We start from the raw sequence: 12,791 nt of genomic DNA on the forward strand, positions 1-12,791 counted from the left end.
TATAAAGCATTGCATTAACTTTAAGATCTTGCTTATTACCTATAAAGACCTACATGGTTTATCTCCGCAGTTTTCAAGCAAATTTTTATTTTGTTACAGTCCTTCACATGCATTATGCTCTCAGGCATCCTGTCAGTTGGTAATACCTAGAATTTCAAAATCAATTCAGGTGGTAGATCATTTTTCTGTCTCTGTCAGTTTAAATCTAGATTAAAGACGCATGTTTTTAATCTTGCATACACTACACTTCCATAATATAAATCCTCATAGGGTTTAGGCTGCATTATTTAGATCAACCGGAACCAGTGACACTGCCAACAACAACTGATGTACTTGTTGCATCAAAGAGTGCAGAACAGTACTCTACTGCGCAATATAAATAAAGTTGAGTTGAGTTAAAAAACCTGAAAACATGAAATGCTGGGCAATTTGATGAAAAGCTCTTATTGTGCTGCTTCTCTATTAGCGTTAATACAGTGAAAAGCGCCACACACTCTGTTGACATGTTTTTACAGTAATGGCGGATACAAATGTGCACTCTGATTTGTCCGCACTACAAACTGCAATCGTTAGTTTCGTTTCAGAACTGTCAAGTTAAGATGTGAAGCATAATCGGAACAGTGTGACATAATCCTGAAAGACAATCATAAGATCAGTTTTGTTGTCTGGCTTTATTTACTTATGTTGATCTATTATTTGGTGTGAGATTAATTTGGGCAGAGTAGGGGCTTGTAAACGCGTCTGAGTAGGCAACTATCTGCTTTAATCCCAGTACTTCTGTGATCTTTCTACACATAGAAATAATGATTGTTTTGTTGAAAAGACTGTTTGTGACGTCGTTTCATACCTTATGATGATTATGCTTTCTCTGCCTATGTGGCAGTACCAGCATAGATTGAACCTTTATGATTTTAGTCAAAGGTGTAAGTTAATAGACACGCAAGAATAGTTGATTTTCATCCATCGTGGACAGCATAGTTGCATATCAACCAGTCCTCTGGCTCAGTGGTAGAGCATTGCGTTAGCAGAGCAAACGGTTGTGGGTTGATTCCCAGGGAACACACACAGTAAAAATGTAAAGCTTGGATGCACTGCAAGTTGTTTTGGATAACAGTGTTTGCCAAATGCATAAAAATGCTAAATGTAGTGCATCATTCTATAGACCATATGCTCTGGAGGGCCAATTTCCAGCAGAGTTTAGCTCCAATCCTGGTCAAACAAGGTCTATCATGAGCTTAACTCTGCAGGGGGGAGGCCCTCCAGGACCGGATATGTGCTGAAGTAGAAAATGAACAAAACTGTTCAAAAGTTGCTCATAATTCCATGACTACTGACAGGCCAGAAAATCTCTATTCTGAAATTTTGTGATATTGTAGAACTACATTTACACTACCATCAGAGTCTCTGTACTCCTCAAAGAGTGTCTGGAGTTCCTGTTCCTGTTCTTCAGTCCAGAGCACGATACATGTTCCTTTCCTGTTGGAAAAGATGTCAATACACGGACACAGCTTGACAAGTGCTGCAACTTCAAGGCACCAATGATATCAACCGACAGATTTAACATTAGATTTGCACCTCTCCTTCTTCAAATCCTTGACACTGTCAACCAAGCCTAACACCACTATCTGAGAAACCACCTCTCGCCGTGTGCGGGTGCTGCTCAGCAACGGTATCAGTGTCTCGACGATATCTGGCACTGACAAACAGAAATTTGGAGATCACAACAACTTCCAACCAAGCAAATAACAAATGTCATGTGTGTATTCTCACCTCCGGAGTCATTGTACTTCTCATACAGATCCCTAAGTTCTTGATCTTCCTCTGTTGTCCACTTGACTTTTTTCTTGGAACCCTCACTAATCAAACATGGACATATGAAAAAAACCTCACCAGATCTTTCTTGTGTTGTGAATGTGTTTTGTTAAGGAGTCTTACCCATCTTTACTATAGCCTTCTGTAATCTCTCTCACAACACCCACATTCTTCCAAAAAAGCATTTCCACAAACGCTTTGCTGTTTTTCGCAGCAAATATGAAAAATCGCTTGAGAACAAACTTTGCAAAAGTAACCAGCTCCTGCCAGGAACAAAATAACAAAAAAATGTAACCAGTTATCAAACGGAATTCAGTGACATCTATTGGTGCTTCAGTGTAAAGTATGTTGTCTCACCTGATAGACCTCTGCTGCTGGGTCTTCAAGAATCTTATTAAAGACACAGAAGACAGACAGCTGATAGAATAAAGCCTCCATTTTCAGATCCACAGCCAGTCTGTGCAGCATTCGGATGATGCAGTGGTTGGTATGAGCAGAATTCTGAGAGTACGAGCGCAGCAGGATGAAGTATGGACGCACAACATTTGGGTTGGCAAACCTGTGTATCGGAGTTCAGACAAAATGTGAATGGCAATATGTCATATGTAGTCAAGTCCTATAAAAGCCGTGTGAATTTAGGATAACTTTTTTTATCCTTTTTTATCCGACCGTGAGTCGACAGCCGGCAAATAAAACAAATACAAACATGTTCGGGCCCGGTCCTTTCTCTTCGACGGTCCGGTCGCTCGTTCTCTTATATGCTGCCGATCTCATACGTGATTCGAGACCGGTGCGCGCACAGCTCGAGCTCATTAACAATTACTCACCGGTCTAGAACCACGGTCTCGCCCCACCTACTCCACTACAATGAGATCATGAAAATATTATTTCATTCAGTGTGCAATGTTGCCGTGTTTGAAAGTAAGCACTCTGCTAAATTGTAAATCCGAATGTGAATGAATAATAAAGTTATTGGCTCGGACAAAAGGGAGTCTCTGCTAATCACGCAAACGACTCGTCTCTAGTCCGATTCACGAACTGTCGCAGATTTACGTCACTACATATAGTCCCTGCCCACGTTTTGCTAGGTCTGCCCGCGAAAACTTCACTCTTCTCCCCTAAAACACTGTAGCTCGTGAGCGGTAGACAGAAGACAATAACAGAAGACTAGATTATCAGACTAATCACATAAAACTAGGCTAGCGGAAAGGACAGGATTAGACAGATGAATCACAATGAACTATCTCCCATTAATTTCTCAATCTCGCAAATTTTTCAATTGATCCGTTCATTTTGATTTAATTTATCTATTACAGTTTATTTAAATGCTCACCATAGTTAAAATGAAGGCAAGTTATGGAAGTTATTAAAAGCTTAACAAACCAATCTGGCTTCTGAAATACGTGAGAATGAGTATTTTATATGCAGCGCAGATCCCTGCAACACTGCCCGAGAGAAAGGGCCGGACTGGAGCGGATCACGAAACTAGACTGAAAGAAGGTCAAAAGAATATTTGATATGTTCATTTGTTATGGGTGGATTCATTCACGTTTTGTCATCATAACTCCAAACTTTCAGAGTTCAGAGTTAATCATGCCTACTTATTTACATTCCGTTGAAAACACGGAATAGAAAATCTGACATTTCATCCTGCATTGATGGCATAAACCGTCATACCGCCCAGCCATAGTACACACTGCGTTTCATTTTGGTAAAGGATTAAGCAATAAAAGGGGAAGTGACAACCAAATTTATCTGTAATGTGTACATGGCCAAAGGTCACAGAAAAAGAATATGTGAATAACTAAATTTGGGGCTTTATGCCCCTGGTAGGGTCTCCCAAGGCAAAAAGGTCCTAGGCAACGGGTCAGAGTAAGAGTGGTTCAAAAACCCTTATGATGCCAATTAATTGGAGGACCTATCACCACCTGGTGGTGAGTTGGATACTATGGCGGGGGAGGAAGCTGGACAGACTCGGCAGATCCAAACATCCTGTGAGGGTCTGTTGGGAACGTTTGGCCGAATCCCCTGTCAGAGAGATCTTCAACTTCCACCTCCGGCAGAGCATCAACCAGATCCCGAGGGAGTCTGGAGATATAGAGTCCGAGTGGAGCATGTTCTCCACCTCCATTGTCAACGCGGCCACTCGGAGCTGTGGCCGTAAGGTCTCCGTTGCCTGTCGAGGTGGCAATCCCCGATGGTGGACACCGGAAGTAAGAGATGCCGTCAAGCTGAAGGAGTCTTTTCAGGCCTGGCTGGCTTGTCGGACTCCCGAGGCAGCTGACGGGTACCGAGAGGCCAAGCGGACTGGAGCCCGGGTGGTTGGGGAGGCAAAAACTCGGGCCTGGGAGGAGTTCGGTGAGGCCATTGAGAAGGACTATCGGTCTGCCTCGAAGAGATTCTGGCAAACCGTCCGGCGCCTCAGGAGGGGGAAGCAGTGCCCTACTAACTTCTTATTACAGTGGAGGGGGGCAGCTGTTGACCTCGACCGGGGATATCATCGGGCGGTGGAAGGAATACTTAGAGGATCTCCTCAATCCCGCCGTCAAGTCTTCCATTGAGGAAGCAGAGGCTGAGGGCTCGGAGGCGGACTCGTCCATCACCGGGGCTGAAGTCACCGAGGTAATCAAGAAACTCCTCAGTGGAAGGGCTCCGGGGGTGGATGAGATCCGCCCTGAGTACATCAAGTCTCTTGATGTTGTGGGGCTGTCTTGACTGACACGCCTCTGCAGCACCGCGTGGCGGTCGGGGACAGTGCCTTTGGACTGGCAGACAGGGGTGGTGGTCCCTCTTTTTAAGAAGAGGGAAACGGAGGGTGTGCTCCAACTATCGGGGATCACACTTCTCAGCATCCCCGGGAAAGTCTATGCCAGGATACTGGAGAGGAGAATCCGGCCGATGGAAGAACCTCGGATTCAGGAGGAACAGTGTGGTTTTCATCCCGGTCGTGGAACACTGGACCAGCTCTATACCCTCTCCAGGGTGCTGGAGGGTTAAAGGGAGTTTGCCCAACCAATCCACATGTGTTTTGTGGATTTGGAGAAGGCATTCGACTGTGTCCCTTGCGGCATCTTGTGGAGGGTGCTCTGGGAGTATGGGATTCGGGACACTTTGCTAAGGGCTATCCGCTCCCTGTACGACCGGAGCAGGAGCTTGGTTCGCATTGCCGGCAGTAAGTCAGACTTGTTCCCGATACATGTTGGACTCCGGCAGGGCTGCCCTTTGTCGCTGGTTCGGTTCATAATTTTTATGGACAGAATTTCGAGGAGCAGATAGGGGCCCGAGGGCGTCGGGTTTGGGGACCACACAATTTCATCTCTGCTCTTTGGGGATGATATCGTCGTGCTGGCGCCATCAGACCAGGACCTTCAGCATGCACTGGGACGGTTTGCAGCCGAGTGTGAAGCGGCTGGGATGAGAATCAGCAACTCCAAATCTGAGGCCATGGTTCTCACTCGGAAAAGGGTGGCTTGCCCACTTCAGGTGGGTGGAGAGTCCCTGGCTCAAGTGGAGAAGTTCACGTATCTGGGGGTCTTGTTCATGAGTGAGGGAAGGATGGAACGGGAGATTGACAGACGGATCGGTGCAGCTCTTGCAGTAATGCGGTCGCTGTAACGGTCTGTTGTGGTGAAGAAGGAGCTGAGCCGCAAGGCGAAGCTCTCGATTTACCGGTCAATCTACGTTCCTACTCTCACCTATGGTCATGAGCTGTGGGTCATGACCGAAAGGACAAGATCCTGGATACGGGCAGCCGAAATGAGCTGTCTCCGCAGGGTGATCCCTTAGAGATAGGGTGAGAAGCTCGGTCACTCGGGAGGAGCTCAGAGTAGAGCCACTGCTCCTCCACATCGATAGGGGACAGATGAGGTGGCTCGGGCATCTTTTCCGGATGCCCCCTGGACGAGGAGACCCCGGGGAAGACCTAGGACACGCTGGAGGGACTATGTCTCCCAGCTGGCCTGTGAACGCCTCGGTGTCCCCCCGGAAGTGTCTAGGGAGAGGGAAGTCTGGGCATCCCTGCTAAGTCTGCTGTCCCCGCGACCCGGCCCAGGATAAGCGGAAGAAAATGGATGGATGGATGGATGGATGGATGGGAAAATGTCAGATAGAACCTCATAATAAATCAGCATTTAAAGGCAGGGTGTCCGATTTCTCAGAGTTGTTGTTGATGTTCAAATCACCAAAACAGACACACCCTAACCCCCATCTTTCGCTTTCGTCAGCGCTTGGCTCGACTAATGTCCATCCTGTAGACTGTGCACCTTACTGCTGATTGACCACTAAGTTGTTTAGTACTCGGCCCAACTTTGTCTAAACAAGCGTAATTTGGAAATCGGACACCCCCTTTCAAGTGCTTAAAATACACTAATATACAACGACATGCAATGATTTGGGCAAAATAAATAATGCTGAATATCAAACACTTTTCAACATTTTGAATTGGTGGTCTTTCATATGACATCTCAATGCTCAACAACCCACAGCCAGGTTCTGCTGAATCTTTCATAAGCAATGTATGGTTTGAAATCAATGAGCCAAAGTACATTTAGTAAATACAATTTAATTCTATAACAATAATTTAATCTCCTGTCTTTTTGTTCATCATTGTATGACAATTTATATTAGTATTTTTTTAACACAGTTAAAAATTAAAGATCACTTCTATTGTCTTTAACCTTTTACTGAAGTCCAAGAAGTTGAACTCTGACTCGGAAACTGTGACAGACTCCAGTTCATCCTCCTCCTCCTCCAAATCAATCCCATCATCCTCCAGAGCAGAATCAACAGGACCTGAGGGTACAAACAACACAGTCCAGCAGACTCCAAACGATACTGAATAAGACACAGTATAAGTATGACCACTGCAGAACAGTGCACTATTATTGATTATGGACATTTGTTAATTATCAGGACAGTAGTATACAATAGTGTAGAGCTGTTGATCATGGCCTTCTTACGTGGGAGATTAGTGAATAGTATCCGTTTCAAAAGAGTTAGTTCCTCCTCAGGTCCCACTTCCACAGATCCAAAGGTGTCTCCTTCGGGCCACACCGACCTGATTGATAGAACAACACATGTGACCGATGCAGGGGCATGTTTACCATTTTGCAGGCCCCGAACAAAGTCAAGATCTGGACAAACATTTTTCTTTGAATTGCATAAACAGTAATATGGAGTATCTGGATTAGTGAAACACACACATACGGTGGGTACGGAAACTATTCAGACCCCCTTAAATTTTTCACTCTTTGTTATATTGCAGCCATTTGCTAAAATCATGTAAGATCATTTTTTTTCCTCATTAATGTACAAAAAGCACCCAATATTGACAGAAAAACAAAGAACTGTTGACATTTTTGCAAATTTATTAAAAAAGAAAAACTGAAATATCACATGGTCCTAAGAATTCAGACCCTTTGCTGTGACAATCATATATTAAACTCAGGTGCTGTCCATTTCTTCTGATCATCCTTGACATGGTTCTACACATTCATTTGAGTCCAGCTGTGTTTGATTATATGGACTTGATTAGGAAAGCCACACACCTGACTATATATGACCTTACTGCTCACAGTGCATGTCAGAGCAAATGAGAATCATGAGGTCAAAGGAACTGCCTGAAGAGCTCAGAGACAGATTTGAGGCAAGGCACAGATCTTGCCAAGGTTAAAAAAAAATTCTGCTGCACTTAAGGTTCCTAGCAGCACAGTGGCCTCCATAATCCTTAAATGGAAGATGTTTGGGACAACCAGAACCCTTCCTAGAGCTGTTCATCATGCCAAAATGAGCTATAGGGGGAGAAGAGCCTTGGTGGGAGAGATAAAGAAGAACCCAAAGATCACAGTGGCTGAGCTCCAGAGATGCATTCGGGAGATGGGAGAAAGTTGTAGAATGTCAAACATCACTGCAGCCCTCCACCAGTCGGGGCTTTATGGCAGAGTGGCCCGACGGAAGCCTCTCCTCAGTGCAAGACACATGAAATCCCGCATGGAGTTTCCTAAAAAACACCTGAAGGACTCAAAGATGGTGACAAATACGATTCGCTGGTCTGATGAGACCAAGGTAGAACTTTTTGGCCTGAATTCTAAGCGGTATGTGTGGAGAAAACCAGGCATTGCTCATCACCTGTCCAAAACAGTCCCAACAGTGAAGCATGGTGGTGGCAGCATCATGCTGTGAGGGTGTTTTTCAGCTGCAGGAACAGGACGACTGGTTCCTGGACGAAAACCTTCTCCAAAGTGCTCAGGACCTCAGACTGTGCCGAAGGTTTACCTTCCAACAAGACAATGACCCTAAGCACACAGCTAAAATAACAAAGGAGTGGCTTCACAACACACCCGTGACTGAGAGACCTAAAAATGGCTGTCCACCAACGTTTACCATCCAACTTGACAGAGCTGGAGAGGATCTGCAACGAGGAATGGCAGAGGATCCCCAAATCCAGGTGTGAAAAACTTGTTGCATCTTTGCCAAAAAGACTAATTGCTGTATTAAATCGAAAGGGTGCTTCTACTAAATACTGAGCAAAGGGTCTGAATACTTAGGACCATGTGATATTTCATTTTTTCTTTTTTAATAAATCTGCAAAAATGTCAACAATTCTGTTTTCCTGTCAATATGGGGTGCTGTGTGTACATTAATGAGGAAAAAAATGAACTTAAATGATTTCAGCAAATGGCTGCAATATAACAAAGAGTGAAAAATTTAAGGGGGTCTGAATACTTTCCGCACCCACTGTATATGTGCGAAAAATGTATGCACTCACTCTTTCTTTCTATTACTGCCTTGTGAATTTATAATGGCTATAATTAGGATGTCACAACGTATCACGTCCATAACGTTTTGAAGTTTATGTCATATAATAATTACAAATACAAATAACTTGAAACTCAATATACAAAATGTATGCTGATGATTTTAATCCACACTATTATTGTGCATACTGCATTCGAATAGCATTCATATTATTGTTTACGTCCTACCTTAAAAGGCAAGCCTCTCTATGATGCATTTTCCCTGGCTTTCAAAATATATAATAAATGGTACTGTTTGCTCACTGTTTCTTCTCTCCTCCTCTTAAGTGGAATCCAAATGACAGACGATATTATTTTGGTTGGTGATGTGACTGTTCTGACACGTTTGCTTGCTTAATACTTCGATTTTTGGCAAAATATAATAATATTGAGCTCATTTTAATGTCCTGAGAGACAATCTCGCATCTCAGACTCATTTGACTGTGGGAAGACCTGCACAGTCACTGAACGCGATATCCGCGCTCTAAACGTGCCACATGCGCATCTTTAGAAGTACACAGAAGGTGAACATATTCGCGCTCTAAACGCGCCATTTGCGCATCTTTAGAAGTACACAGAAGGCAAACATAATCGCGCTCTAAACGCGGCACATGCGCATCTTTAAAAGTACACTCAAGGCGAACCTATCCGCGCTCTAAACGCGCCGCATACACATCTTTAAAAAGGCAAGCATCTTTGAGCAACTATAAAGCAGATCCTTGAAAGTACAATGACACCGAGATTAAAACCGCCACTCCGTCAGGGTCTCCTTGAATGCAGATAATGGTTACATATTAATAGTATTAAACCATATAATTTGCGGTGTGGCTGTTTTATATGAAGTTGATGAATTTTGCAGCCGAATCTACTGATATCTCGGAGGTCAATATCCGATATCTATTTGAAGTCTCTGTTTGTGGTTGTAAAGCATTTGTTCATGATTTTCCATAGTCAGGTAATTAAGTGTCTCAGAGCTGTCACGAACATAACGGAGATATGTCAGGGGCGTTACATTGTTTTTTCTTATGATTGCAAACACATTTAATAAAACAAAATAAATATTTCATGTTATATAAAGGGCCATCCCTTTTCCATTTGTTGTGTGTTAATGCTTTGGGTTCGTGCATTTTTATTCACAGAATTTCAACAAAGCTTCCTGTCTCCCAAAAAGAGTTTTTTTTGTCACCTCCATAACGCATTATTTGTTGTTTTTTTTAAACGAAAAACCCATGCATATTAGGTTTTTTTTTCTGATGTCTGCAATATTGTTAGGGCTTTAGAAAAATATAAACAGATGGTTGAATATATTGGTAACTGTAGTGGAGTAGGCGGGGCGAGACCGTGGTTTGAGACCGATGAGTAATTGATAATGAGTTCCAGCTGTGTGCACATCGGTCTCGTATCACGTAGGAGATCGGGAGCATATAAGAGAACGAGCGACCGGACCGTCGATGAGAGAGGACCGGGCCACAACATGTTTATGTTTGTATTTATGTTTTATTCGCTGGCAGTCATCCATGAGGGGCTGCCGGCTGTCTTTTTACTTTGTTATTATTTTGATTAAATGTTTAAATGTCTTCCGGTTCCCTTCTCCTTCATTCCTTCCTTGCCTTGAGCTTTTCTTCATTGGTGCCGAAACCCGGGAGGAAGGAGAGACATGCTGTCGGAGAGTCCTCGCTGCCGAGTGGCCTCACGGTGCCGGAGAGTTTGGGCAGCACGGAAGAAGGGCGTCCGCAAGTAGCTGCTCGAAGTGGTGGCTCTGGGGAAATGGAAGTGCACAGTCCGGCCACCGTCAAAGCTTCGGTGGAACGGCGACCTTTGCTGCCTCGCCCCTGGGTCGAGGTGGGGTGGCTATCGTCCAAGCGGGAGCAGGGTAGTTGCCGCCATCCATCAGAGCCCGGAGCCTGCGTCCGTCCCCCGAGGGGGAGGAGCAGGGGGCGGGAGTGCCAAGTCCAGCCACCGCCTGCCAGAGCGCCTGCGTCCGTCCGCCCAAGGGGGAGGAGCAGGGAACGGGGAACACGCCCCGACTCCACGCTAAGGGAGGAGACACCACCGGCCACCAGGGGGCGGACGGTCAAGCCGTCCACAGAGCGCCCAGGGCCAAAGCAAGGCACCCCGAAGGAGGGAGTACCCCGGCTGGTTGAGGACCGGGCGGCAGCATGTCGAGGAACAGGACTATAATTTTTTTTCTTCTCTCTTTCCGGTCACTCCGAGGGCTCCCGTCTCCATTGTCTCCCATAAAGAATGCTGTTCCTGTATTGTAGATTTGATTGTCTCTCAATTTTCTAAATTAAAGTTCCCATACATCTATTGTTAGCTATCACTTCATGTACAGGATTAAAAATGTACACCCATCACGGGGTGGAAAAGTCCTGAAAAATTGTACTCAAGTCAAAGTACCGTTACTTCCAAAAAAATGTAGTATGAGTAGAATAAAAGAAAATGTCCTAAAAACTTCTCAAAAGGTGCATCACAAATTGCGCACTTATGCACTACTCTAAGCCATTTTGTAGTATAAACAGTGCTTAAACGCACTTAACGTTTGCAGTTTCACAACGGAAGGGAGGTGGGGCTATCAGACGCTGCTTGAATTCAATTCAATTCAATTCAAGTTTATTTATATAGCGCTTTTCACAATGTGTATTGTTTCAAAGCAGCTTTACGGGGGCAAACAGGAAAAACAGATAAGTTAGAACACAGCACAGTGTTGAACAAAGTTCTCCTGCGGTGTAATTACCCTTTAATCTGATTGTGACTGAAATCATGCCGCAATAAACAGAGGGAAATTACACTAAATAAACAATGTACAAATTAATTTAATTGAGATTAAAACATGTGAATAAGCATTAATGTATCTAAGTTTTTACTAGTCTTTTAAATGCATATAAATTAGACGGGAAAGATTATAGTGCTATTTATAGGGATGTAACAATATTATTGATGTCTTGTTATCGCAATAGCAAAATTGTCTCAATATTAGCGTGGTCACATGACTGTATAAAACGATAGGTCTTATGGGCCTTACAGAGAAAGTTACAAAAAATAATAGATGTTAGCTTTGGCAAGGTCCATCTGTTGCAATTATTTTATTTTATTAAACTGATATTTTTTAGGTAATTTGCCCCATCTCATACTACAACTCATAACTCTAAGCAACAGTTATGATTAGAGGATAAAGTAAAGAGGATTCTTATGGCATGTTTCCAAGTCATCATTTGTGATTTTAAATATTGCAAACACTGTACTGAGGACTTTATACAGAGGTATTATCGTACAGTGAGATGTTGATATTGTTACATCCCTAATAATAAATGTATATTCATATTTTTGTATATTAATCTTCATCTCTTCACAAAACTTTTAGATAAAGCGCAATCTATGGCTTTTTAGTGATTTACTTATTTTTTTGCTTGTTATCAGACATAATTTACAGGGACTTGATGTGTACTGCAAGTTAAGTTTGGGAGACAAAAGCGTGCGTTCGTTTGTTTATGTTGTTGCAAGTAAAACGGTCTATAATTATTACAAAATCTACACCGTTTTAACCTGGCCTCCGATAAGGTTTTTCATAAAAGAAGTGGATTGAAATCCATCAGTGGACCACTTAACAAGAGATCTAAATCTGCTCGTTTTATCCTCGACAAGGTTCAGATGACAGCAAGCATTGAGATCTTACCGCGCAGCACGTAGCAAACTCAGTGCTTCAGGTCCAGAGCGTGACATCACACAGTCTTGAATTCTGATCAAAGCTTCAGTCCTCTGCTCATGTACTGGAGTGTCGGCCGCAGCATCAAAAGGTACAGAGTCTTCTGACAGAACCTCTGATAACTGTAACCACATAAAAAATATCACAACACACATTTAAGCCAAAGCAATTTAAGCCCTATCATCGTGTTTGACAGAATATCACTTTTTTTTCAAATCTTTTGTGAATTACTGTTTTCTGCAGAAAATAACTTAAAGGGGTTCTGCAACAATGTGTGAGGGATTCTGACTTGTTTACAATGTTAAATGTGTCATCTTCTCATGCTTAACATGGTTAACCTGTCAAAAAACGAGGTGGGCGTATGACGTTGTATTTCTATGCTCAATACACTCCCACAGCGATAGAACATGTTTTGGAAAGTCTTTTTTCAAACATATAATCGTACAGCTGTATCTATCTTTTATACATGTGATCAAACT

The 12,791-nt window shown here is 43.4% G+C and overlaps 1 protein-coding gene across 7 annotated transcripts in view; it reads right to left on the reverse strand.

The window, feature by feature from the left end:
• Positions 1–12,791, reverse strand: part of timeless (timeless circadian clock) — a 123,131-nt gene that overhangs the window by 24,235 nt on the left and 86,105 nt on the right. For all 7 annotated transcript variants that reach the window (XM_056734443.1, XM_056734439.1, XM_056734444.1 and 4 more), the window contains 8 exons: positions 12,283–12,434; positions 6,771–6,868; positions 6,489–6,603; positions 2,170–2,371; positions 1,936–2,075; positions 1,771–1,856; positions 1,576–1,696; positions 1,394–1,476 (listed from right to left, as the gene is read on the reverse strand). In XM_056734443.1, the coding sequence (XP_056590421.1) occupies positions 1,394–1,476; positions 1,576–1,696; positions 1,771–1,856; positions 1,936–2,075; positions 2,170–2,371; positions 6,489–6,603; positions 6,771–6,868; positions 12,283–12,434 (997 nt within the window). The remainder of the gene's footprint in view (positions 1–1,393; positions 1,477–1,575; positions 1,697–1,770; positions 1,857–1,935; positions 2,076–2,169; positions 2,372–6,488; positions 6,604–6,770; positions 6,869–12,282; positions 12,435–12,791) is intronic.

The sequence above is a fragment of the Triplophysa dalaica genome, chromosome 21 (assembly GCF_015846415.1).
Source record: "Triplophysa dalaica isolate WHDGS20190420 chromosome 21, ASM1584641v1, whole genome shotgun sequence".
In the NCBI taxonomy this organism is placed as follows: Eukaryota; Metazoa; Chordata; class Actinopteri; order Cypriniformes; family Nemacheilidae; genus Triplophysa; species Triplophysa dalaica.